This window comes from Phaethon aethereus, assembly GCF_964289735.1.
Source record: "Phaethon aethereus genome assembly, chromosome: 6".
NCBI lineage: Eukaryota > Metazoa > Chordata > Aves > Phaethontiformes > Phaethontidae > Phaethon > Phaethon aethereus.
The window spans coordinates 30508662-30535944 of record NC_138580.1 but is presented as its reverse complement, the minus strand read 5'-3'; the positions used below and the strand labels follow the sequence as shown (position 1 = coordinate 30535944).

Below are 27283 nucleotides of genomic sequence, written 5' to 3'. Positions count from 1 at the left end.
TTTCCTATTGAAATTACACCTTCTTAATTTAGCATATATTCAGGTGCTTCTGAAAACAGTTAACTCCGCAGAAACTGAAAATTGCTATGTATAGCTAGTTTTTATATGTTGCTGCACTACAACAGCAGCAATCAACTACCAATCATCTACGACTACTCTAGTTGCTCCCCAGCGTCTCACCAAAGTATTTTTATGCTGGAAGAGGAGATCTGCGAGTGTGACAGCATGCTACGTTATCTGTAAACAATATTGCAGCCACGCTAGGACTATCACTCAATGGGACTTCGAAAGTTGAAACTGCATTTACTCCTGAGCAACCAAGTCATGCAAAGAGAAAGGACTTTGAAATGAAAGTGAAAGGAGTAAAGGGCATACTATTTGAAGTTTAGGTGGTCTCTCCCCATCAAAAGGGAGGAGTCCTTTAGGAACCTGCAGAAATAAATCCCAGTATCTCTGCTCTACTGGCCTCTCAGCGAGAGGAGCTGGACAGCCGGCATCTTCAGTCAGAGCTGTCCTTTAGGCTCTCTCCCAGCCTCTCAAGCCCAGCCCCTGGCTGAGAAGGGGCCTGTTAGCAGTGCAGCGCAACAGCACACCGCCTCCTGTCCTAAAGCTCAGGTGTGGGAGGCCGGGAGAGCGGCGGGCCGACCCACGGCGCTTCGGCCAACGAGGTTCCTGCCACACGGCCGCGCTCCCCGTTTCCCTTCAGGAGAGGGTAGCCATTTCCCTCGCTGCTCCTCATAACGCCCCCAAACTTTCCCCACCTGTTGCCCGGCAGCCAGAGCAGCACCTGCCCTGACAGAGCGGCCGGACGGGGAGAGGCTTGGGGGGGGGGCGATGCCCCAAGCAGGGGCCAAGCGGCGGGGGAGCCCGCTGTGAGGGGCCGTTGGCGGGGTGAGGGAGCGCGCGGGTGACTAACGGCTGCGCGGAGCCGTTGGGAAGACGCTGGGGGGAACGTCCCCACAAACACACCCGCACAGGTCGGCGTCCCACGTGACTCAGGCTCCACTCCTCCCCGCGGCAGGGCGCGCGCTGCCCCTGCACCTCCTTCCTCCTCGCCGCCGCCAAGCCTCCCTTCCACCCCCGCCTTCGCGCCAACAAGCCGCCTCACCCGGCGCCGCGCTCGCTCTGACCGCCGGTGCCGCCGCCGGCTCCCGGGGCGCAAGATCAGCTGACTCACGCGGGGGCGTGGGGCGGGGCCTCCGCTGTGCAGGGGGTGGAGCCCAGCGTCGACCTGCGTGCGCGCGCGCGCAGGGCTGTTAGGTAGAGAGGCCGCATCTGCGGGTATGGCTGTGGCGCCCGTGCCGACGGGTCCCTCCGCGGGACAAAACAGGCCGAGACCCGCCTGAGGGGAGCGGCCCGGCCCGGACTCCTCCAGTGTCCGGCAGTAACCGAAAACACGGTCGCTGATCCCAGCACGTTTAGACCAGTAAACAGGAGAGTGCTGAAATCGGTTGTGCAATGCCGCCATTGCCGTGTTGGCACCAAGAGGGCAGGAATGACACCTGAAGATACCTTTTAAAATGTTAAGAGGCACAAGTAAAGAACGAAGATACAACCTACACTGGAAACCTGGTCAATAACTGGCAATAATACCCGGCTGTCCTTCCCTGCTCCATAAACCACCTGAGTTTAGCTCCTGGTTTAAATGGGAGCAGCCCAGCACCACAGTCTTCTGATATGTTAATCTACAGACAGAACGAGCCTTCTCTAAATACATATGTGTACATGTACATGTGTACATACAAATTGTGTGTGCACGTTTTATGTATGTTCTTATAGAACATAAACATAGATACACCTATGTGTATATATATACACACTATATATGTGTTTCTACTTGAACCAGTTGTGTAAAATGTGCTTTTTATGTTATGTCAGCAACGAGTAGACTATTTCTTACATTGCTTGAAGCTTTCCTTTAAAAACTGTGGTTCCAAAGACAGGTATAGGATGTCCTTTATAAATTCTTACATTTTCTAAGGGTAAATATTAGGCATTTCTATTACAGCATTTCCTCTGCTAACTGGAATTAATACTCCTTTTTTTAACACCCAGAACCGCCCACTATCATTTACCAGCTCTTGCTAATTAACAAAAGGTGGGATGATTTTTCTTTGTAACCAATTCCCCCCTACTTGACACAGAATGTACCTAAGACAATAATCTTCATATGAATTGAAATGTAGAATTTTATTTTGTCTACTTACGGTGCATTTATCTTTCCATTCCTTTAAAATGCAAGTATTATTTATGCTTAGATATATTTTTAAAGTCCATTTGCATACATATGGTCATTATAATAAAAAGTATTGTCCAGAATAAGAAACTTTATACATATGTGCAAACAATGCTTGCATAACCAGTTTATTACTGAGTATGTTGCATCTAGACAACCCTTCTCATGCCTAGACAGCACATCCAAAATACTGCTGTATTCTGATGGCTCAAAGAATATGTGGATAATAAATAGAAAACCGAAGTCCATGATGATAGATATTTAGCAAATTATGGCTAACAGGGGACTGCAAAAGAAAATCACGTGAAAGAAATCAAGCCTTCCAGCTACGTTAGCTCCTTCTTGCCATGCAGAGGCTGGGCAGTTTGGTTGCAATGAGACACAGAAATTATTCCTGCCTTCCCAGTACATTTTTGCCTAAAAAATCCTCTTACTCAAGGGAAGAGCATTATTTTAGACACCAAAACAGTGAAGCAAAGGGAAGATTTCACGTCATGCATTCAAACGAAAACTGAAGGACCTCAGAGGTCAGCATAAAAATTCCACAGTACAACACTTACTCCCTCACCCCTTGCCAGCATTTTTCTCAGCCCTTTCACATTTATACTAGTGTGGGTTGCGTGTTAGTCCTAGGAAGCTGCACAGCGAGTCCCACTCATGGGGGACTGAAAGAAGGGGACTTTTATCTGTCCGTATCCAGCATAAGTCCACCGTGCGTTGCCTACTCAGTATCTAATTGATGAAAACCATTTTGGGCTGGATTCATCAATTTGGCTATTTTGATCAGTGGACAAGACTATTATCTATCAGCTACAACTCATTGCATCCCTTAGACAAGTGATCCAACAGGGACAGATAGGTCCACATGCTGACATTGCCACCACATCATGCTAAGAATGTAAATACCAAAGCAAGGACAATCGATGTACAGCTCCTGCAGAAAGCACAATGCAGCTACGCTGCTAGAAGAGCTCAACTTAAAGCCTAATGGCATATAGAATAGTAAATGCTATAGACATGGAGGGAACTCGAGGTCTGTTCCTGTATGAAACCTATCACTTCATTACCTAACATACTGCACTGAGAGTTGCTTAACTGAAAGAACTTTGTATGAGCAGAAAGTTTGAATTTATTGCTTAATTCTCCATCTTTAGTTATGAAAAAATCTTGGCTGTTTTTAGACAGCACATGCCAAATGAGCTGAAATCAATGGAACTGCTCCAGAGGTGAATTTGGATCACTGTGTGTCGGACTTTCAAAGAAAAACTGCAGAAATCACAAGACGACTTGAGGCAGAGACCTCATGCAAGTCATGTGAACTGTTATTGCAGACAGAGGGATAAGGAGGAGCAAAGGAGAAAAAAAGAGATACCTTTTAATTGCATCAGGACAACAACATGGGAGACGTGTTTAAGTGCTGTCAGACCAGGATGCTGCAGCTGCTGTTCATAGAGAAGGGGCTCACAACATATCCAAGGCCTTCAGCACACGGAAGCAGCATCTACAGCAGAAGTATTTAATATCACAACGTGATACTTGTGCGTTGAGATAGGTTAAGCCTGGGTTCTTCCACTTGTTGTGGGAGTGCAAAACATTCACATTTGCTTCTAACCAGACAGCAGCAAACTTTGCAACTTCAGGCTTATGAAGCTACTAAAAGACGACTCCGTGCCTTAGATGACAATAAATTCCTTTGATGCGATGAACGGGGAGAAGATTGCACTCCAGTAAGCTCTGTGCCAATCAGGGTTGTAAACCAGGGAGGGAGCAAACAACCTACAGTTCTGGAGGAGGCAGCATGTCATAGATTACAAATCCTGTTGTATTTGAGTCAAATGATGATGCAGGCACACATCCAATGTAGCTGCTCCAGAGGAGCTTGCAGGCTGCCTGCCATTCATTACCACTATTTTTATAGTTTTATAGTTTATGGCACTGTCTGCTGTATGGGCCAAATTAACAGGCTGTGTAAATTACACAGTGGTGAGAAAGGCTTAACATGACAGGGTGGGGAGAGCAGGGGGTTAAGGAGAAGAAGAAGACATAAATTTAAACTTCCTGAAATTTCACTCCCACATTCGGTTTTTAGTCCCTGCTGTAACAGATTGCTATCTAGAGATTAATAAATCAAAGGTAAGAGAGAATAACATGCATTTAGAATGAAACTGGTAGAAGTGTCCTCTGCAGTTAAGGCAGTTTTGTCTTTGTGTGTTCTCAGAGTGAGCGCTACCATTTACCAAGACAGGAACACACAGACAGTTGCTCCCCTTACAGATGGAGCTGAGAAACTGTACTGGAGATCGGTGACTGGTGGGGAGGGAGATGAAAATGCTGTGAAGTGCTCAAAGCCAGTGCAGTCAAGGAGAAAGGAAAGAATCAGATCAGTAAAATGGTGGTTTGCCAGTGATACAGCTTGCTTTCTTTTCCGGTGCCAGGAGTCAGATATAACCAGAGCACCCCTTCCTCTACCCTCACTGCAACCCCTGCAGCTCCACACCCTCCAGAGTTGGAGGTACAGGACGCAGAGGCCTTGGAGTTACGCTGATCCTTTCCAGGAGCAGAATGTTGTGGAAAGGTTCAAATGGGTGAGTGTGAAGCATCCATAGAGCCAGACAGGAGATATTTCATTCTATGAAATATCATTCAGCCATGAATTGGTACTTAATTACTGAATGACATTATGGTAGCTTCTTGTTCTACCCATCAATCTAAAACACATATCAATTTCTTCATGAAGCAGAGACAAGGCATCCTGTTTGGAGCTGCCACATCCTATGTACATCTAGAAAAGCTGTGTGAAGGGTCCTGTGCAACTGTGTACAAGGGGATCAGCAGGTGAGCAAGGACCATCAGCGCCATTATTGCCCTCTCAGTGCCCGCTGAAAAAACCCATTATGGGAATCTGTAAGAATGAACTTGAAGCTGGGCAATTCACAGTACTTGCAGGAGGATAAAAGCAAAACAAAAGTCCACCTTCGCCTAGTATTTGCAAAGCACCATCTGAATTTTTCAGGGAACTCATCCGCTACAGCCATGGAGGCTCCCCAAAGACACTTTCCTCTGCAGCAGCGTGCCAGGAGATTGTCTGGCTGCACCAGGGAGGGAGGCAAGGGTTTTCCTTGGAATAAGGGATCCTTGCATGATGGAAAAATTGGAGGTGAAGCCATGCTGCCATCACACAGGGGCAGGAAAGCTGTGAGAAGGCAGAGTGGGAACGCTGCCCAAAGCCATGCTCTAGCAATACCTGGTCAGCAGAACAGCGCTACTCTAGCCAGGCAGGCTGGCTCCTGTTTTGCTGCTAATGAAGACAAGATGGAGGTGGTTTGCAATACGTTTGTGAGCTTGGCCTATGTGGGGGAGAGCCCTAGAAATTTTGCTTGGGTAAGTGTGGAGCACTCCAGGAGACTGTTAATGTTGTTGTCATGCTGAGCACTGAGATGCTTCGTGTGACCTTCCACTCTGACCTGACAGGATCAACGGCCATTTGGTGGCGTTGAAAGTGATCAGGCGGGAGGCAGAGGAGGGAGTGCCCTTTACAGCCATTCAGGAAGGTAAGACATAAAGAGCTTCTTCAAACACTGGTGAAGAGCGAGGGACATCATTCTTGAAGAGCATTTGTTTTAACCTGAAAAATCTCCATGTGACGTCTTCCTAAGTCCTTTCTTGCCTACTCAATGTGCCGGCTGTCCTCTCCCAAAACTCTCGGTTTCCTTATCCCCTCATAAAGGAGGTCTTTGTGCTGAGCTGGGTGAGCATGTGATGGACGGAGAGGGAAGCTGCTGGCCAGTGTAATCCCTTGTGGCAGCTGCATCTGAGCTTGTGATAAGGAGAGTGCTTGCTGGCTGCAGTCAGAGCATGTCCCTTCTAGCAGCGTAGGGGCTCTCTTACACCTGCCTGCTATCTGCTCTGTAGTTGCTTTCTCACTCCCATTTCTACACACTAGCACTGCACAGCAGTTTTTGCCACTGTTGCATTGGGCAGTTGTGGACTGGAAGTGCCCTTTGCACCAAGGTCTCTGCTTGCTGTTATCAGAAACAGTGCCACTTTCCTGTTTGATGGCAGCTGACACCTGGACCATAACACATCCCAGCCTGAAGAGAAATGCTTTCAATAAAACTAGTGTTAAATAACATCTATTATTTCAGCCCAGTGAGAAATTCTTTCTTTTGGTCAACTTTGTGGGGCACTGGGCAAAACGTCTGCAGCTTTCTCAATTTCTTTGAGAAAGAAATGCTTTTGTTTAAATGCTTAATTTTAGCAGAATGTATTTACATGTCCCTACAGACCAAGTTCACAAACTGCCTGGTTGATTAAGGCTTCTGTTTTCATCTGCTCTACAATCCCAAGAGGATCATAATCTGGTTTCTTACACAGAAATCTGCAACCTTTGTGCCAGTGTGTTGTCTGGTATTAGTGAGAGCTATCAATGTAAGAGGTCACACATACTTTGTTTTCTACTTCTTACTGCAGTTCAAAACTAAGGGGATGTGGTTGTCACCATGGGGATGGAGTGCCAGGGACCAGATGTGCCAGCTTTCACAGAGCAGTTCTAGCACAGAAGGATGCTCATACCAGTCAAGTCAGAATAACGAGAGAGGTCAGTGGACCCACTCCAGGATTATAACAGTGTAATTAACATATGAAAGTTTACAAAGTTCTTAGTCCAATTCTGGGTGAAAGCAGAGAGACACCTAAACATGCCTATTTACAGAATGGCTTGTGTTACAGTTTTCTATACGCTCATTTGCGTGGTGCTTTTGCTCTGCATTTACACTTGTAGCCCACCAGTAAAATAAGCCTTAAAAGCTTTATCTACATAGAAGTAATGATGCTCTAAAGATCAGCACCCCTTTAACATGCTCTACTGGACAGGCTGAGTGCCATAACTTCATTCATTATGGGAGAAAACAAGGGTGATCCTATGAAGGGTCTACTTTAAATAGATCTTTTGTGTACTGCTGAGCTTTGCAGCATCTGACACCTCAAATTTACAATGTAAGTCAGTAGTGCAAACAAAGCACGAGATCTATTAACACAGTGCATTCTCTGCTCCCCTGGAGGAACGGCACTCCCCTGACAAAGAGCTGCTTCACCCTGGGAAGCCCCACAGAGACGAAATGTGTTTAAAGCTCAGCTCTGCCTGCAGCACCTGACACCCCAGCCAGGGGTTGTAGAAGCAACCAAGTGAGGAGCAGTTCCAAGAGGCCTGATCTGGGCACAAGGGCTGAATTCTCCGTCTTACTGTGGACCCTCTGTACTGCTCCTTTGGAGCAACAGCTCTGGTGATATGGGTTTTCTAAGGTATCACTGAGCCTGGTTAGCCCTTTTCTGTAGCAGGTGGGATCTAGCCAGAGTATCTTTACTGAGTTCATAGGCAATTAGGTCCAGTTTGGAGCATGTTTAAGGTTCATGCTGCCGTGCACTGGAAACATACTGGTGGTAGCTAAATGGACTAGCATCAGTACTAGAGGCAGTTTAGCTGTAGCGGCACCAAGCCCTGTGCAAGAACTATTTACAATCTGTGCTGTTTCCAGTAGTTATGCTGAATCAGGCACCCCTTACTGCTCAGCAGTCTCAGTACTGACATATGCTTAGACCACAGCTGTGTAGTACAGTGTATCTGGCTGTAGGGCTTTTAGAACCAGGTGAAATTGTTACGGTCACAAAAGGCAAAGTGCTAATCCAGTATGAATTTGCTCTGCCAGCATGAAACTCTTCAGATATCTTTTGCAGATTGTTTGAAAAACAAAAACCAGCTTTTATCCAGGACGAAAACTCATTTGGCCTCCCACAGCTGGCCCAAGCTCTGTGTTGTATGCTTCGACTAATTCAGCAGAAACGAGATTGTATATGCACGCCTCATCTGAATGAAATTTGTAGCACTGTGTGGTCTGACAGTAAACTAATTTGTTTTTAATCAGCAGGGAAAGGTGAGTCTGGAGCAGCTCTGAGGCTATTCTGCTATGTCAGTAGCTGAATTAAAAGCTGGAGTCGGGGACCCCTGATTTTGCTGAGTTTTGGGGCTTCTGTCTGTGCACAGTTTTGGTATAACAGCTAGCTTGGATTCCTCCGAGGTGCCAGGGATCTACAGACAGAGCGATCCCAGCTGCACCACTTCCACACATACCTCCTCTGTACAGAGCTACAGCAACTATTGTCTCAAACCTATGGTAGCAAATGATGCAGCTATGCATGCTCTTCCCCCATAAAAACTATCTTTGAGACTTTCTGCTGAGAAGCTCCCTTCATGAGTGTGTCAGCTGGAGCCTGCTGTATCATGAGAAACCTATCGCAAGGCTGAAAGGCTCAGAAGGCTGTAGCTTTTGTCTTAGCATCAGTCAGTGTTCTGTGGTGTGTACAGAGGCAGAGACTGCTCCATGTGCTGCCCACTCCATCACCACGCTCTAGATGTGCTGAGGCTTGGCGAAGGCGTGTCATCACCTAAGGACCAGGGCCACACAGTTGCAATGATGCTTTTAGATGGCTAGGCTGAAAGAAAAATCGCGCCAAAGTTGTATAAATACAAACAAGTTACTGTTCACTCAGTCTTTGAGTTTTAAACCGGAGAAAGTAAGCAACATGCTTTCTCCAAGCTAAAAGCACAGAGCTAAATTCAGAATTCAGCTTAGCATCTACAGTGATTTCTTTTGCCAGATTTTTACACCCTGATATTGTGAAGCTGGAAGCTTCAGCTTTCCCCAGAGGTCTCCTAAGGGCCCTGCTGAGGGAACATGCCAGGAGGTGGATGGGAGAAGGATGAGAAGCTCAGTGACAGGACGGGGGCTGCTGCATTCTGGCTCTGGGAGCTCCTAGGCCCTGCCTCTCAGCGTTTGCCTTGAAGAAATTATTTCTGCTCAGCTGAGAAGCTGACAGCTGGGAACTGTGAGCTGCTATTTCTGACAGAGGCAAGATCCCACCTCTGAGATATGGACGGGTTCCTGCCAAGCCCAGAGCACTGATGCTTGCTTCCCTACGGAGCTGTTCCATCCTCCTCCAGACTCAGTAGCTGCTGCTTCTTACAGAACTGCCAAGTTTGGGCTATTTCTCCCCAGTTTTTTATTTTCACTGACTTGCTGTATGCACTTTCTCCTTCCACTTCCAGCAGCAGCAGCAAAGTTGATCTTCCTCCTGTGTTTCCCCAGCTTCTCTTCTCAAGTGTTTGAAACGTGCCAACATTGTACTGCTTCATGATATTATCCAGACCACGGAGACACTAACATTTGTCCTTGAGTACATGGTGAGTTAATCTTTTTCTAGCTTCCTGTGGAGCTAGTACTGGAAGTACTGGGAAGTGGCTGCATAATGCATTTACTGCATTATGAGACATCTACAAAGAAACAAGTTGTAATTCTTTAGTGCAATGATTGATTTTTCTTCTTGATCTCCTGCTTTCCAGCCACATAGCCTTACTCTCTTCTTTCTGCAAATGTGACAGCTGTACGCAAAATGATTCCACATCTTGTCTCCACTAGGGTGGCAGACACTATTTACTTCCATTTCTGCCTTGACAACACAATAGAAGTACTGTTCTTGAGCCACAGCAAGGATAGGAAATAATGATACAAGCACACATCCCAGTTGGGGTCAGATTTGGCACTGACAACAGTGGCTCACCATGACCAAGATGTGGGTTGCTCTCGTGGGGAGGGCAGGATGCCAATAAAAAAGTTCTCAGCATGAGTCTTGCCACTTGTGTTGCTTTTGCTGATACCTATCAACCGAATTATAAGGAAAATACAGGGGCTATGTCTTCTTAGTGCAGCTTTAAGATTAATTCTGGTACAAGTACGAATTCTGTTAACTATCACCTTCAGGTCATAAACTGCTAGGGTGAGATAACAGGTCAGCCAGGTCCTTGATTTGACCCAGCACTTAAGCACATCCTTGTGTGCTGCATCACATCAGATACTCACCAAGGTGAAGGAGACACCTTTGTAGTGGTTGCATATTTTTTCCATTTACAGATGAGGCATTGTTGGTAGAAGTATTTTACACTAGTAGCTTTGACTGAAGTCCTCCTCTTTTTCTTAGCACATAGATCTAGCACAGCACATGGACCAGCATCCTGGAGGACTTCGTTCGTGCAATGTTATGGTGAGTTCCTTAAAAGACTAGTATCCCTCAAAGCATGAGGAAGTGTTACTTTCCACTATGTATGGTCACTGTAAATTGCTTACTAATATTTACTCGTTCTATGTATGACAAACACTTTGGAGAAAAGCTGCCTTTGATAAAGATGTAACAACCTGCCTCTCAGTCTCCAAAGCCTTTTTTTCCGTTAGGCCTGCTTCCCATTTTCTGAGCCTGCAAGAGGACATTCAGTTTTTGTGAACAATGACACCTTGTGGCAAGCAAATCTGCCTCTACACAAATTTGTATCCTCTTATCATTAGAATATATTATTCATCTCTCTAATTAAAAGCTCTCAAATCTCACTCTCCCTTCATCTGGAACTATCTTCATATTTACAGTCATTTAAATCCCTTTTGTTTCTACTACAGCTTTTGGGGATTGGTTGACTGGACCTGAGCACAAGTGAAGATACACCCTTACTTTGTAGGCTGATGTTATAATAGCCTCCTACTCTCCTTGGTACGCATCCACATTTAATTAGCTTTCAGGATTGTTGTTGCATGCTGACTTACGGTTTCAGTGCAGATGTCCTCAGTGAATGCATGGGTCCTTTTCCTGAGCGGCTTCAGTTAATTTATCTTACAGCTGTCAACAATAACTTTGTATCTTATCAAACTGCCTGTTCATCTGACTTTGTCAGATCTCTCTGAAGTTCCTCACTGTCACTTCTTATCACAGCTAATCTAAATACTTCTGTCATCTTCAAATGTTGCCACCTTGTTCATATCTTCTTCCAGATAGTTGTTAAGCAACACCAATTCTAATGAAGTTTCTTGGGGCCCTAGATTTTAAACAACCTTAAAGCTCAGATATGTCCAAGATGCAGTGTTGTAGCTTTGGCACAGGTCTCAAGGGTTCTGCTACCAGGCGGGCTTGTACAGCCCGTGGAGTACATGGCTGTAACATGTACTCACTGGCATTTCTGTGAGTAAACACCAGCCAGCTGCTCTGCTCTCCTGTCCAAAATCCTCATTGTCAGCAGAAACTGAACTGCAAAATTATTTACTGCTCCTTTAGGAGGATCATCTAGCTTGCTTCATTTGTGTTTGTTTTTTCTCTGAGTGATTCCTATCGAATATGATGCAAGTATGCAGAGTATTACAGGGATACTTTTCTGGTACAACAATGACCTATGGGTGTCACTGTTTTTCGTCCTCTTCAGATTAAAATTCTGGTGAAAAATATCTTTTCTCTGGTGAAGATACAATTACTTTCGCTGTGTTTTGTTTCTATCCACTGTCCGATTTCATACCTTGTTTCAGCCCCACTTATTTTACTCCAGGCTTATTTACACTGTCGTGGTGGTGGGAGTTAGGTATTGCTTGCTTGCTTGCTTGCTTGCTTCATCATATCTTACTTGCTATATCCGTTCAAATCAGGACTTTGTGTTTTTTCCCAGCTTGAAGATAACAGTTCACATTGTCAAGTAAGACAGTTCACTGGTCCAGCTTACACTGGGAAGAGGTGGTGTGTACAGTGGCCGTAAGACTCCCTCTGCTGGTGTCAGCTGGCTCAAATGGGCAAAACTTCCAGCTCCTTAAACCTTCATTTTGCTTGGCTGTATGTCTTTGTCTTGAACACTGAAATCAGAATATCTGCTGTTCTGAAAGGCTGGTCCGTGTTTTAGCAAGTTGAACTTGCTCCTGCAATCAATAGTCCATGTCTAAGGAAAAGTTAAATTTCCAAAATGTGCATTTAGGGACTGCACTATAACTGCCCTCATGGCCAAGTATTTCACCCCAAAAACCTCAGAAAGCTGCACGGCAGTCATACCCCACCACAGTTTTCCTCAGTCAGCTCTACTCATTTTGGGGGGTTGTACTGCTTTCTTACTTGCTTTGTTCCAGGAGTTCTCCTGAAGTCCAGAGTTAATGTATCAATGCAAAGTCACACAAAATCATTTCAGTTTTTTGTTAGCTTTTTCTAGCTCTTCATGTTCCAGCTTTTGCGTGGCCTGGCTTACATCCAACAACAACACATTCTTCACCGTGATCTGAAACCCCAGAACTTGCTCATCAGTTGCCCCGGTGAGCTCAAATTAGCCAACTTTGGTGACTCACAGTTTGGATACTGCTAATGTATCTGCTCAGACCGAAGCTTTAGCATGCACATAGATCTGTATCCACAGCCAATTAAGGCACAGAAGCATAACCTCTTACTGAACTTCAGGAAACTATTTCTGTGGTCAGTCCAGCCTTTCTTACATTTATACTGATAGGTGCAGGGAGTAACCTCACTTAAGTCAGAGCAATTACTGCCACATAAAACTGGTTCAAGAGAATTGAGAGTCAACCCCTCGCTGTTCAGAAAATAATGTAACATGTAGAGTCCACAGCAATGTGCTGAACTAAAAGGCTTTCTTGGCATTGGTGTGGGATGGCTGCTTCAGTCACAAATGGTAAAGCCCTGCAAAACACAGCATATTGCTTGATCTGATCTGCCCCAGAGGTGTATTCCAGATGCACTTTCTTTGTCAATTGCTTGTAAACTGCATTGGGATTGCCTGTGTTTAAAGATCCAAGAGAAAATAATGTACTGTTTCCTATTATTATCATCTATGCTTTGTACACGTAGAAGGATTGTCCTAACACAGCAGTCTCTCTCTTTTTTTTTTTGCAGGCCTTGCTCATGCCAAGTCCATCCCCAGACAGACATACTCCTCTGAAGTGGAGGCACTCTGGTACTGTCCTCCTGATGTGTTGCTTGGAGCTACAGATTATTCTTCTGATCTAGATATCTAGTACTGACCAATTTCAAAGAATCTGGGGACCCTAGAGAAAAATCATCTTTGTCTGAATTAAATTAAGTCAACCAAGTTACAGTAGATAAGAGTCGTAAGTAGAGGAATTAACACCTGTGAGCAGAAAATGTGTGAGGAGTTTTGAACTGCTGGGTTCATAGAAGTTTTTGGGAATGATGTCATTACATCTCATCTGATAATATTTATGAGATATGTACATCTCATTTGGTAACACTTATGAAGCATTTTCAGGTCTTGCAACAGAACACCTTTGCTTAATGCACTTATTGTTTTGTATCTATGTGGTTGGCTGAGTCTACAGCTCTCTACAGCAATGGCTTTGTGAAGAAACAATGGATCCACAACTGCACCAACAATGACTTTGGCCTTGGTAACAAAACGTGGCATTAAAGGGTTTCTGAATGGGTCTGGGGATAGAAAGTTGTCTGAGATTTTCATTATTTCTGTGATACTTTGTCCTTCTTCTGAAAGACCGTGTCTCAGAGGCACTCTGCATTTCATACGGGAGAAGGGCTGTGTTCTCTTAAAGACTTGTTACTTTACAAGCTCTATCCCAAAATCTTAATGTGGGTGGGAATCACATTAACAAGCCGCATATTAGCAGAGCTGAAGGAGAGGGGCCTCTGAGAGCAGGCAGAAAGCAGGAGAGGATGAGGTCTTCACAGGGGTCCCACTGGTCCTTTTGGGCTGGCCTGGAAGTGTAGCTGGGCTGTAGGGTTCATCTGCCTTCTGGCTCATTTCTGTGCTCCTGCTTCCAGCAACACAGTCCTGACTTACTCATGGGCAACATGCAGCTCATGAAGTTGCAGGAGACCACCCTTATTCTGGGCAACTTTACATCTGTAGACAGTATTGCTGCTTCACCCTTTCTTCAGACCAGTTAATTTTCTGCCTGTGCCTGTCGCACCAAGGCTTCTCTTAACTGTTCTGCAGAGTCAAAGGCTGGGAAAGGGTGGGAGTGCAGCAGGCTGAAGAATGTGCAAGAAGAGGGTGGGTAGGTTTACAAGCAGCAAAACGCCAGGTCTTCTCAGGATGTATCCCCCTCCAGAGATCTGCAGCTTATCGGAGACTCTGATGGCCTAAGTTTGGAGGGCAGCTCAGGGAAACAGGAGTTTTCAGTTTGTTCAATTCCCTAGGCCTTCTGCTAATTTAATTGCTTAAAGATTTCTCCAAGGAGGAAACTTGCTAGAATCTAATGCATTCCAGCTGCTAAGCCAGTCTAAATAGTCCTGTCTTCTCTCCCCCACTACCTGTCACCTCTCCCCTCTAGACAGTCTCTCAGGAATGTCTGCTGAGTTTGAAGAAGATGCCTGCCTGATCTGCTGATTGGAGGGTTTGTATTAGGCAGATGCTTGTATAAGCCTGGGTTTTTCTTCCTGAAAGTTGTTCCTGTCCAAAGCCCAAGGCTACGCACAGAAAGCCTGGCATTTCTGCCTGTGCAAAACCAACATCCCCACTACATAACTCTGCTCTGGTGTAATGAATAGCAACATAGGAATGGTATACAAAGATCCCATCCAGCACTCTGACCAGCTCTAACAGCACCATACTCCCAGTCCCACTGAACTACATTCACACTATAGGCACCTTTGTTATAAGGCCTCCTTATAATAACAACATTCAAAGTGTTTGCCCTAAAGAAAGATGTCACGCTGAGAGAATAGAGAGTACTTCAGTGAGCTCTATTCAGTAACTTCCTCTAACAAGAGTCATTTATTATCTTGATGTACACTGCATTTAAGTTCAATTTTTGTCTATTAGGAAATAATGTGAATTCACACAGATGTTACTTGTCTATGGGGAAGAAAGAAAAAAAAATCCCTATGTCTTTTGGATGCTGAAATTTACATGAAAGCAGGTCAGAATGCCCTTGGTAATGGCATGAGACAGTGGGTGTTAAAGCCTTGGTTTAAAGAAACCAATTATAACAAAATAAAACATTATGGCAATTCATGCATAGTGTGCTTAGCAGCAATACTGTCAGTGGGAGGCACATGGGAAGTGAATGAGGCCTTGAATAGATGAAGAAAGAGATATAGGAGGAGACTCACTCGCTCTTGGACTAACTAGAAAAGCTGCTTTAATCTCTCTGTATCTTTTTTCTCTCTCTTTCTCCCTCACTATCTCTTCAGGCCTTTAGAAGATTCAATTAAAGGATTTCAGGGAAACTAATGTTTCAGGGAGATTACACTGCATATCAGAAAGACTTGGGGTTTTTTAAACACCAACTGCTTTATGCACGTGCTGCACTAGTAGCTGCTAACATCATGAGTGCCTTAAGTCATGCCTTCTTTTCAGTCAGGCTTTCCTTGTATAATGGCTATGGTTAAACCACAACAATAATCTTCCACCAAAAAAAAAACCCAAAAAAACCAAAACCCAAACCAAAAAAAACCCCACCAAATCACAGGAATCTTCCCAGGTAGGTTCGTGTAGAATAGGAGTTCCCGTGCAGTCATGTAATGTGGACCTGCCAGGCCCACTACAGCCTTCTCCCCAGCCTGGTTCTCATTGCTATGTCGAAGCGGGACACATAGGCTAAGGGCTCCACTCTACAGACCATGCTCGGCGAGGAACAAGAGAAAGGATATATTTCTGGTTAAATATAAAATTGCAATCTCGCAATGTCAGAAAAACTGTGGAGAGGGAACTCTGGGATGCCACAGAGATATCTTGCATCTTAATCCTGATGAAGTTGTCTCCCCACTGTGTGATGCAGCACTGCAGGCTGAGTCGTCAGTGCAGTGTTCAAGCCTGCCCCAAGGATTGCAGGCAGATGCAACCCTGCTGTCTGAACCAGCTCTGTTTATGCTCACTAAATAGCCCTATAACCAGTTATACCTCTCCTATTACTTTAGCAGTCACTGTCTTGATTCGTGTGCACATCCGGCACATGCTGAAACATCGTGTCTAGGCCTCTTCCCGAAAGATCCTTTGCCCTAGCACTTCCCAAGGTAGCTAGATGGGACTGAGACCCTTTGAGAAACTTGTAGACTTGAAGGGGTAAGAGGACCTCGGAAATGAATATCAGAGGGGTAAGAAGGAAAAGGGGAAAAACAAAACAACACTAGGTCTAAATCTTCAGAAATATTTAAAAGTGAATGTTTCTGAATCATCCTCATTAACAGAAGGATCCTCATAATGCTGTCAAAGCAGTAACTGTAAATCCTGTATCTCAGAAGGAAAGTTGAGGCCTCTACTGACAGGCTAATATGATGAATAGCACTAGTTTCCAAAGTCCTACTTTAACAGATAGACAAAAATACCTGGGAAAAGAGGGGGGTGCCCATACATCAGTTGTTCTAGGTACTTCTGGCCTTTTTTTGTAAAGAAAAGCATATTTCATGTGGAAACACACGTAGATAGAAACAGTCATAATTGCCACTGATGAATCAACACAGTATCAAGCAGGCATTAAAGGCAGCTGGTCAGCTGAGTCTTGCTACAAGAAACAAAAAGTCCTTCCTTTCCAGCAGTTGTGGTTGCTCTGATAGCTTTGTCTTTATTAGAGACACTGAGATTTAAAGTTTGATAGATATATAGATATATATTTGAAAGAGATAATGGGAATAAACCAGGAATACAAGAGAGAGCTCTACCAGAAGCTGTATTTGTAAAAACCCACGAGTTGTTCCTCTCCTCAAATTGACAGCTTGCCCATTAGTGAAAAGACTGTTTCATTAGATTTGAATTTTTGAACTCTTTGCTCATGAGTAATTCTTAGCAAATCCTAGCTAATCTAGGGAAAAAAAAAAACAACAGCTTTCTAGTTCTTACTTCCATTTATTACTCTGTCTGGATTTCAGGCCTTCTCAGCAGTAACAGAAACCATAGCAGATCTGGTTTTCTGTCTGCCGTGAACTCTGTTGCCTTATACCTTTGCATCAGAGCAGTTAGGTCACAAGGACCACATTTATAGGGCACTTTCACAGTTACTAGCCCCTATTCCTCAATAACTGCTGTGTACCTCCAGCTGTGTCCCCAAATCTTCAGTGTCTTAAATTCAATTTAGGAAATGGCATAGCCAGCACTGTTCATTAGAAAGGATCTCTGTAGAAGATCTAGTTCCATCTGTCTCATTTGGGGGCTGTAGTGAGTCCACACAAAGTTTCTGCTGTTGCCAGTCTAATGGCCATTTCTAGCTAGGATATCAGAACCCAAACTGTGGGTGAACGTCAGGATCATTTGCTCCAAAAACACATAGAGCTGATTCTCTTCTCCCTACAAACCAAGAGTACCTAAATTGCTTTGACCATACACAGTTAAACTTGTGCAATGGAATCAGTGGATTATGGCAGCACTTGTGGTTGCAAAATAGGGTGAGCCATTTGGGGACGTACATCAGCTGTGAAAATAGAGGGCTGGTATGACACTGGTCTCAGTAGAATCAATCTGTAGGATCCCAAATAATACCTAGTGGTGTGGTAGTGCTATGAAACACCAAGAAAATCTACGTCACAAAAGCTGTGGGTTAAGTTTCATGACACCTGGACCCTGTAAGAGCATATTAGGCAAGTAAGGAGCTAAGCTCACAAGACCCAAGGGTACAGGAAGCTAAGGGAAAGTGCAGCAGAGATGTTTGTGAGAACAACATTAGATATGGATCTGCAAACAGCCTTGGCATCACCTGATGTGCAAGGATGACCAAAATGAATACCGCAGATGAGTTGCATGTCAGGCTTTCAGATGACCACAGCCAGGTGGGAAAAGCATCTACAGTATTGCAAAAACAAGGTGCAAAGGGTAACACAGCAGTACAGATGACCAGAAGAGATTACTAGTTGTGGCTCAGCAAGTGAAAATAATACTTTCAGAGTCTGTTAGGCAAAGCTGGGTTTTTAACATTTGAGGTTAAAGGACTCAAATTTGCTATAACCAAAGAAGATTGAGATTGAAACCTGAAAAGCTGGGATGGGGCTTAGTGAAAAGACAGGAAACCTAGAAAAAGTTTGGAGGAAAAAGATTAAAAAGTAAGTGAGCAGAGTTTTACACCGTACAATATGAGATGGAAATACTTGCAAATACGTTAAGTCTACCCTGACCACAACTATCTCATCATTATTGCCAGCAGGACTAATCCACCTTAGTAAAATTAAGCAATTTTTTCAGGGTTTGGTGATTGTTTCTTTAAGCTGTCTGGTTTGCTTTGGCACAAGTGCAGAGCAGGGGATGGGACAAAAATAAGAATACTTTAACTTGCGGTTGTCACCATGTTCTTTATGCTATGAAATCTTGCCTTCAGTTTTCCAGTGAAGAGCTAATTGTTCCTAGCAAAAATTGCTCTAGTGGTGAGTGCCTCTGTGTTCTTTTTGCATCTAATGTATCCTTCAGCTACTGTGTAGTAGTTCCTTGTTTATCTTTCCTACTGTTATCACTCCAATTTTGCACCTTTTTCTCATGGAAAACAACCTAGCATTCCACAGGCTTCTGCCATGACCATCTTTTTTAGATGTGTTTGTAACAGGATAAATTGAAAAGAGACCTGAAACAAATGGCTTGGTGCTGGAAAAAAGGATGGTGCTTAGTGGGCTTCTTTTCCAAGGATATCACCTGTCTTGTCTTGCTGGTGAAGGGTGGGGGTTTTTTTAGTGGATGGTGCTGATGACAAAAATGAGATAGGAACAGACTTGTATGGAACTTTGCTTTATTTTTTTATAAAATCCTGGAGGGATGTGAACGTGACTAATCTCTAGTCTGTTCCCATTCTATCTGACTTGTCAGCTTTTTAATTCAAGTGTTTTAATCTGTAGGACTTGGATGAGGTTAATGATACTACATACAACTTGCAGCCAGACCAGTTGCAAGTGCTTAGAACAGTGCTGCAAGACAAGGAATGGGTCTTGCATAAGGGCCATAAGATGGCCCTTCCCAAGGGAAATTCTCCTGACTTCCCACAATCGGTAAGGTTTTTTACAGTACTACATCCTGCCTACCACCATAGTCTAGAGGTGTATCAGCCTTCACTGAAGCCTGTATTTATTTACATATATACAGACACCCCAGGTCCTGCCTTGCTTCACACACACTCTCACTAGATGACATGAGGTGGGTATACAATAGCTACACATCAGATTGGTACTTTTCAGACTTGAGCTGAAAAATATGTAGGGTTTACAGCTTATATCAGGATTTCTGCATTTACATATCAGGACTTCTAAATTTCCATTCCAACAACCATGTCTCTTGCTTTCTCCCCTGCCCATCCCAACAATCATATTATATATGTCACGTACATGAATGAGTTAATACCTTGGGTTTCTTGCAGGAGTGCAGGCTGTATATTTGTTGAAATGGTGCACGGCCAGCCAATATTTGCAGGAACTTATGGTACTCATGAACAGCTGGCAAAGATCTGGGTGGTGAGTAAAATATACCCTGAAATGGGAGAGAAAAAGAATCTGTTGCTTCAGCCCCCTACTTAATTTTGAAGTCCTAAGCATAGGTCCTGTGAATAGCAGAAATAATTTGGTCCAATCATCTGCCAAGTTCATGGCAGACTTTGTGACCCATTTTATATTTGGCAACTTTCTTACAGACACAGGAGTAAATTAAATGACTTTCCTTTGATGTTTTTCACCTCATCAAAAATTTAAAGCCAATTAAAGTGACATCAAATTGAAGAAGGCATAAAAGGTGTGCAGGTACTGCAAATTCTATTCCTTCTTGTTAAATCATTTACTTACTGTAGGATACAGCACACCATAGTCTCACAAAGGCGCTCCAATATTGCTCTTAAACTACCTTGAAAATGGCAAGACCCTGAGGTTTTTCAGGGATCCTTCTTTATTTTAACTTGGAACATTTTGTATCATCCAGTTTATGGTGCAGCCCTAGAGACTGCTTTGGCATAATGGAAAGTGTGAAATTACTTTATAAAGGCAGGAGTGAGTGAGAGCAGACATATTTAGGAGCCTCTTAAGCCATTTTTTCTGCTGGGGAAACTGAAACACAGAGCCACGTCCTTAGTGCAGCTTGGTAGAATTGAGGCAGTCACCAGCGCTGGCAGATTCTGTATGTTCCTCACTGCTCGTTGCTGACCCTGTTACTGAAAGGAAGGTCAGCCTATAGATTCCTATTGGGTTTTGCTGTAGGTGTTTGCCCTTTCACATCTCGTCCCAGGGATTTACTCTTCTGCATAGAGTGTTTCCCAAACGTGGATTTTCAAAGGAGAAAGTACAGAAAAATGAAATTTGAAAAGTTTTGAAAAACATAGACTTGAGGCTATAAAGTCCTAAGTCAGATTTTTTCCTCTTAATACCTTCGTTCAGAAACACTCCTGCCTGGTAGGGTTTTCCTCTCTGCTTTTAGTTAGAATGCAATAAAAAGACGGACAAGTAGGTCCAGTTCTTAGACTTGAGTTCAGTCCATTTAAATAAATGCTGAATTTCTCTTTCTAGAGAGTACAGAAAAAAAAAAAAGAATTATTGAAAAAAAAAAACCCAAATTTGGCCAATTAAGAGGGTTCAAAGCCAGGGCAGGGCCCAGTTTCCCAGAGTGTGAATGAAGGGGTATCCTTCCACTTACAGCTCTGAAATCTCTGGATACATTTCCTGTGGTTTTGCAGTTGGAGGGTTATAGCCCTATCATCATTTCTCTGGTATTATAACTAATACCATGATTAATAGGATTTGTGCTATAGAAGGCCAAAAAAAAACCCCTTATTTAAAAATCATGAGGAAGCTTTAAGAGCCGTGAAATAATTAGTACCTTTCACAGAAGGTTTTATGTTATTATACAGCCTGGAATGAGGCTCTGTGTTAGGCCAAGATTTCAAAGCTCCTTAGAGGCTTTCGATGCCTAACTTGAGATATTTTGCTGACTGTGAGGTTCAGAATGGGGATTCCTACTGTTTTCTAATAGTCAGTTCCTTTCATGTACTAATAATACAGGCACTCTGCACTGGTTTAGAGGTGGTCTGCATTTGTGTGCATGAGTCTGTATCACCTAGCCTGCTTATGTCCATGTAGGACTGTTGGTCCGAACACCACATAGATAAATAGCTGGAAAATCTCCATTCTGTGAAATGCGTTTGTCCTGTTGAATCATCAGGACTGACTGACTGTCACTATTTCACCAACATTTCTTCTAGAGGCAAGTGCCACCTTAAGCAGTCTCCATCCCTCATGTCTATCCCTGGCTGCTCATTCCTGCTCCTGTGTCACACCTCACATGTGGGGCTACCTGAGCCTCTCACTTGGTTTTCTCCCTGGGTTACTCTAAATAAGAACAGTTTATTTACCCAGTTCATCATCTGGCTGCACAAACAGTAGGACTAATGACCAGTAGTACTCATGAAGGGATGATGCAAGAGCAGGACCAAATGGGAAGGGGGATGAAGAGAAAGGAGCTACTTAGGAGAGGAGAGCTGGTTATGGAAGTATGGCCTGAGTGAATGTGAATTGCAGTGCCTTCAGTTCTCTCACTGCATGGAGAGTAAGCAAACCTGACAAACTTAAGATCCATCATTCAAATTTCAAGACATCAAGCACAGGTTTTACTTCAAAAGCTCCACCTTATCGATTAACTTTGTGCTGAGAAGGACTTCATGTGGGCTGGATTAGGCTGCAGCGTGCCACCAGTGTGCTTCTGTGGCTGAGCCGAACACGTGACAGGTGCCAAATGAATGAGTACAAGGCTTCTCTACATAAAACACAGAATACAGCTTCCCAACAAAACTAAGCAAAATCAGCTAGGTTGATTGCTTCAGTTGGTTCATCACAGGAAAAGCAGGCAGTTTAGAGGGCAGAGAGAGAGGATAATGATTTATACCAACTTAAAGCACTTGCTGAAATACAGGCATTGTCAATATGTTTCTGGCTGAAACTATGCCTCTTCCAAATTGGACTGAACTGGGCTGGACCAAGACCTTTCGCTACAGTAAAAAGTGGCTGCTTGGGGAAGCATGGCAGAGTAGCAAGTATAGAGAAGCTGTTTTGCTTCGTCTGATAGCATGGACCAGAGAGTTAATAGCTAGATTTAGGGTGGATACACAACAGATAAAACAATCGCCAGAGTATAATTAATTTTGATTAAATAAATATAACTCGTTGTCTGATTTGGCAAGGAATCTCATTAGGGGGGAAGAGAAAAAAGTAAAAATCACCTGCCCCATTACCTTGGAAATTAAAAAATAGATCCAAATTCATGGGTTAGAATAGCATCTTCTGTAAAGAAAAGACTTAGAAAAGATAAATATAAATCCATATTCATATGGCATTCAGTGATTGGTGCTCTGAATGCTTTCACACCTCAACTCAGCAAAATTTAAGCATTTGCTGAAAGCCTTATGCAGCAAAGTACAAGCATGTACAAATAACTATTTTGTCACATTCTTTACCAAAGAGAGGCAGAGTGCTGAGCTGACCTTGGAGAGTATGATTTTACTATGTACTGGACTTCTCCAGCTCCCTCTGATGCCTTTAGGACTGATGCCCAATGGCTCACAAGAAACCTTGAAGAATGAGGGTCCAGATGAATGCAGGGATGGCACTTCAGAACACACACCTGGATTTTCAATGCAGAATATTTTAGAGGTTTTGCTGTGGCTTCCTGAAAGGCAAAAGAGAGCAAATTCTGGATTCAGGTTCAGATTCCAACTCTCTTTTCTGTGCACACAGAGTTTGCTTTGGGCAGACCTGCTCTACTTCCATGATACAGACACCAGGCAAGAATGTATCCTTATCCAGAGCTGCCAAATTACGCCCAGTGCAAGCCACCTTCCAACATCCTCACATGGCTGAACGCTGCAAGACACCTTCTCCTTGGGGAGCTTTCAAGCTTCCAAGACTGATTTTACAGGTGAGCAGAGACAAGGGTCCTACCCCTTGGTCTTTGCTGTGGCAGCCTGAGTCCAGCAGTTTGGAAACATGGGCCACAGCAAGTCACCCTAGCTTGCTTCCCCCCACGGATCACCATGCTAATATGTGCTAGCCATGAGATGCAGTCCCTGCTTGTGGCTGTCTTCTCCAGGTAGCTGTAATTGTCCTGCCAACTGTGATTGAGAAAAACAATCAGCTACCAGATGCATAACAACTGCAACAACCAGGATTTATATTTTTTCCTTCTTTAATGCATTTTTTACTGATACCTGTTTTCTTGCAATTGTATCACAAGTTTCTATGAGGCCAAGTTCCCCATATCATATATCTCAGCTTTCATTTTAAGGAAAAGGAGTTGTCTATCATATGCAAAGTGTAATTAAGTGTAATTAATGTGAGACAAATCTAATGTTAGAGAAGAGAAAGTGAATTAAAAACCCTGACATTTTTCGTGTTAAAATTTCACCATTTTTTAAGGATATCTGATAATTTTGGGAGTTGTCTGGATTATAAGCTTGGAATACTTAGAGTTAGCAGTACTCGTTTACAATACCATATCACATGCTGTGATTTCTTTTAAATATGTGGCTTTACCTCTCATCCATGAACAACTCATCCCTGTCAATAGGCACAAGGCACTTTGCATGCAGTAGGTCGTAATAATAACAGTAGAAAAAATGCAACTGCAACCAGCTCAGAAATCCAGATATGCTTGATCTCACACATTTCAGTGACTAAAATGAGATTAGAGGAGGCTTTACTGGCCCAGACTTTGCTCAGTGAGGACCTACTTCTGAAGCCCACAACTCACAGTAAAGGCCAAAGACACTGCTGAAGCTCTGGACCCTTCAGGATGAGACACTGGACTGCTTTCTAGCACCTGCCAATAGACCTGTCTGCCAGCTTTTCTTTTTCACCTCAGAAAGGCAGGGGCTTCTATCACAGCTCACAGCCTGGGCTGCGGCTGAGCATATCAGCTGCTGCCAGTGCAAGTGGGCAGAATAAGTCCCCAGTGCAGCTCTGGTGCAGGAGGACACCTTCAGTGGTGAAAGGGGCTGGCAAAGACATGCAGGAGTGGCACCTGGCAGTGAAGCTGCATATGCCTTCGCTGATGTTCCCAGCAGCAACAACATTCAATCTCAGCAGGACCCTTTCCGCTATAAAATCAAGTGCTAAAATGTCAGTGTCCTTTATATGCAGTGGTAGATCCAGCACCAGCCCGCGCAGTGTGAGTCTGTGCTGGTTTGCAGTAAAAGCCAGTCTCTCTCCATCGAGACCGATTCCTCCAGCTCCACACCAAGGCAGACTACTGGCAGACAAAGGTTATTGCTCTTCTCACTCTCTTTCTTCTTTTGCACAGGTATTGGGGTTCCCAACTGAGGACACCTGGCCAGGGCTTTCCAAGCTCCCCAGCTATAACCAGGTAGGATTTAGCTCACAAGAATGACAACTTTTTCTCTGAGCCACTAGCCACTCAATTTTTGGGTCAGTAATTCTCATTATGAAAAATCCTGTGCTTCAGTGCTACTAAATCCCTTGAGCTACTTAACGATAGTTAAGTTGTAGGTCCTACAACAACACTTGGATTGGCCTAGAACACAAGCAAAGGTACGTGTGGCAAAGTTGCCTCACGGAGCGCTGGGTCTATGTCAGGCTGATGGAAGATTTCATTGCTGCAAGCACTGACAATGTAGTTAGTCTCCACTACTCAGTGCAAAGGACTGATGTCTCCTGGTTTAGACTGGAAAAGGTGACAGGTAGAGACACAGTTTATCTGAACTCTCCTTATTTTTATGGAGATTGGTTTGGGGGCCTTTAAACCTCAGTTTTAAAGGTCACCATCCCTGATTTTGATGTGGGCAAGGTGGGAAATCTGTGTGATTTACAAAGCTGGCTTCTTTTATTTCCACATGGGCTGGTAGAGAAGTCTGTGTCCTGGACTTCAAAGGGCCAGTTGTCTCTTATTTTGATGTGGGCAGGTTGAGAAGTATGCTTTGAAAAACTAGCTCAGTCCCTCTCCCTCTCCCTCTCTCCCCCTTTCTCTCTTTCTCTTTTTGTTTAATGTTTTCTCTTGGGAAAATATATTCAAGTGTCAGTGAGGGGGAAATGATGAGCACTGATTCTCAGCCTCTCAGCAGGACCATTCTGTAAGAGGAATATAAAAGTGAAATATTAAAAACCCTAGAATGTGAAATCCACCCATCTACAATCTAGCCATTCTCTCTCACTTGTACCCTAAGACAGTGGTGGGGGGAGCCTGTCTATCTGGAAGGGGAAAAAAGAGCAGGGGGAAGAAGAGGAGGGAGAAGACGTGCTTTGAGCAAGAGGTTTACAGGTTTAGTAGAGCATAGTAACATCTTTTCAAAGAAGTGGGTGTTGCTCTGTGACCCAGTCCAAGATGCCCCTCCTTTGATTCTGGTGCATGAACACTAAACAGCCCCCATTTTCACATGGTAGCCGCGATTGGCTGAACAATAACGTGGTCTCACAGTCGAAAGGACTGGAATCCTTCACACAATTAGCTGAGACACATTAATCAAGCCAGCGTGAAATGGGAATGTGTCGCTGTCCACAGCAAGTTTAATTTGGATCGGGAGCAAGCACAGAGCAGACAGCTGGAGGAAGCACTTTCTTCTCTAAGTTGTTGAAGGCTTGGCTGGGCAGTCTACAAGTTGTGAGGGATAATCCGAGAGGAAAGAAATGCTTGTATGTGGGACAAACTGATCACAAAGAATTTTTTTTATGCCAGTCATCTGCTCATACAAGGCTAAAAACTCTCAGTGATGGTGATTAGGTATCCTGATGCTATGTAGAGGGACAATCTAAAAGTGCAAGGATTAAGGCTACGCTAGCAAAGAAACTAGTACAGACACCAGAGAATGTGTGAGTGCCCAGAACTGCCCTGAGTGGTGACTCCCACTTAGCTCTATTTTGTCCGCGTAGCAGTGCCATCCTTTGTTGCTGTGGAGGGTGCCAGTGGCAGGGCTGGGAGGGAGAAGACAGGCACTTCAGCAGCATGGAAATAGCTCCAGTAAAGACAACTCTAGTCATCATAAGCAGTTTTCAAGTCTGAGTTGCTTTCAGGATTGATAGAAAGTTTCCCTAATGGACTCCAGTGGGGTAGAATTGACCTGTGCTGTGCTGTGCTCCTGTGATGCTGATGCCTTTTGTGGCTGTGCCTTTTGTGGCTGGAGCAGACAGAAATGCAGGAGTTAGAGGACACCTTCCTGTAGGAGCATGCCACCATGCTAGCAAACACATGGGAGAGGGGTGCTGAGCTGGTGTTTGAGGCACTAGCTATGCCAGCAGGAGAGGCAGCATCCCCCCTTTCCCCTCCTCGGAGCCTGCCTAAGGGGCCCCGAGCCGCTACAGCCGCATACTGTAACGAAGCACTTGGCTCACACCTTGGATTATACAAACCAATCCGGAGAGAAGAAAGTTAGTCTTACAAGGTTGGACTATTTGCCCTCGTCAGGAATTAAATCAAGTCAGTTTTTGATGGGGCTGCTGGTAAGAAGGCAAATTAGTCTCTTTGTTTAAAGCTATTTGCCATTCACATGCTCCTGTGCACTTCCCCACTCTTCCCTGAAGCACAAGTGCTGTTTCCCCCCTAGGACACACTGAGGCCCGAGTGGAAGCTGTAGAGTCTGCCTGAGAAAACCGTCTCTCTTGAGCTTATTTCCAGCACAGTTGTGCAAATCTGAGTGCCTGGGATGGTTCAGATAAGCAAACAAACTTTGGAGGCTTCCCCAAACCTGATGGCTTGAATGCTTTTAGCTAGTCCTATTGATGTTCGAAGTGAGCGCAGGCAGCAAACAAACAAACAGGTTCCTGCCCGAGGCAAGGAACGAACACGGGCAAAACAAAGCACTGAGGTGTGATCCTATTCTCATTGAAGTTGATGGCAAAACTCCCACTGGATTCAGCAGTGTAGGCTCAGCCCCAGACTGAGCTGTTACTGGAAGGGTTCCTGAGCCAGGTGGGTTAGTAGGAATCTTTGAAATAAAAGCTGGAAACCTTTAGATGTTTTCCTGTCACTGCTGTGGGCTTGAGCACATCCTGCTGTAGAGTCTGAAAAGGAGGTACAGCATGGGCTGTGGGGTCTGTGAGCCAGGCCCACGCAGGGCAGCTGGAGGAAGAGCAGCTCCCCTGCCCCCTCTATGGGCAGCTGGCAAGGGATGAAATGTGCAAAGCAGGGTTTGACCACCCTACTGCCCCTGTGTCTTCTTGCACGAAGAAGTTCAGAAATGCACCTCATGCTCATTGCCTACAGTTTGCCAAAATCTCAACCTGTGCCTGACCCCAGGTGAAGAGGAAGGATGGGTGAGCAACTCC

At 44.3% G+C, this 27283-nt stretch overlaps 1 protein-coding gene across 1 annotated transcript in view; it reads left to right on the top strand.

The window, feature by feature from the left end:
• Positions 1 to 3253: 3253 nt before the first annotated feature.
• CDK15 (cyclin dependent kinase 15) overlaps positions 3254 to 27283 on the top strand; it is a gene marked incomplete at both ends in the record, with an annotated part of 36478 nt that continues 12448 nt past the window's right edge. The window contains 13 exon segments of the mRNA XM_082001569.1: positions 3254 to 3279; positions 3568 to 3685; positions 3689 to 3748; positions 4672 to 4821; positions 4974 to 5071; positions 5708 to 5787; positions 9379 to 9473; positions 10268 to 10330; positions 12297 to 12420; positions 12989 to 13107; positions 19397 to 19489; positions 24309 to 24362; positions 24368 to 24371. Coding sequence (XP_081857695.1) covers positions 3254 to 3279; positions 3568 to 3685; positions 3689 to 3748; positions 4672 to 4821; positions 4974 to 5071; positions 5708 to 5787; positions 9379 to 9473; positions 10268 to 10330; positions 12297 to 12420; positions 12989 to 13107; positions 19397 to 19489; positions 24309 to 24362; positions 24368 to 24371 — 1084 coding nt within the window.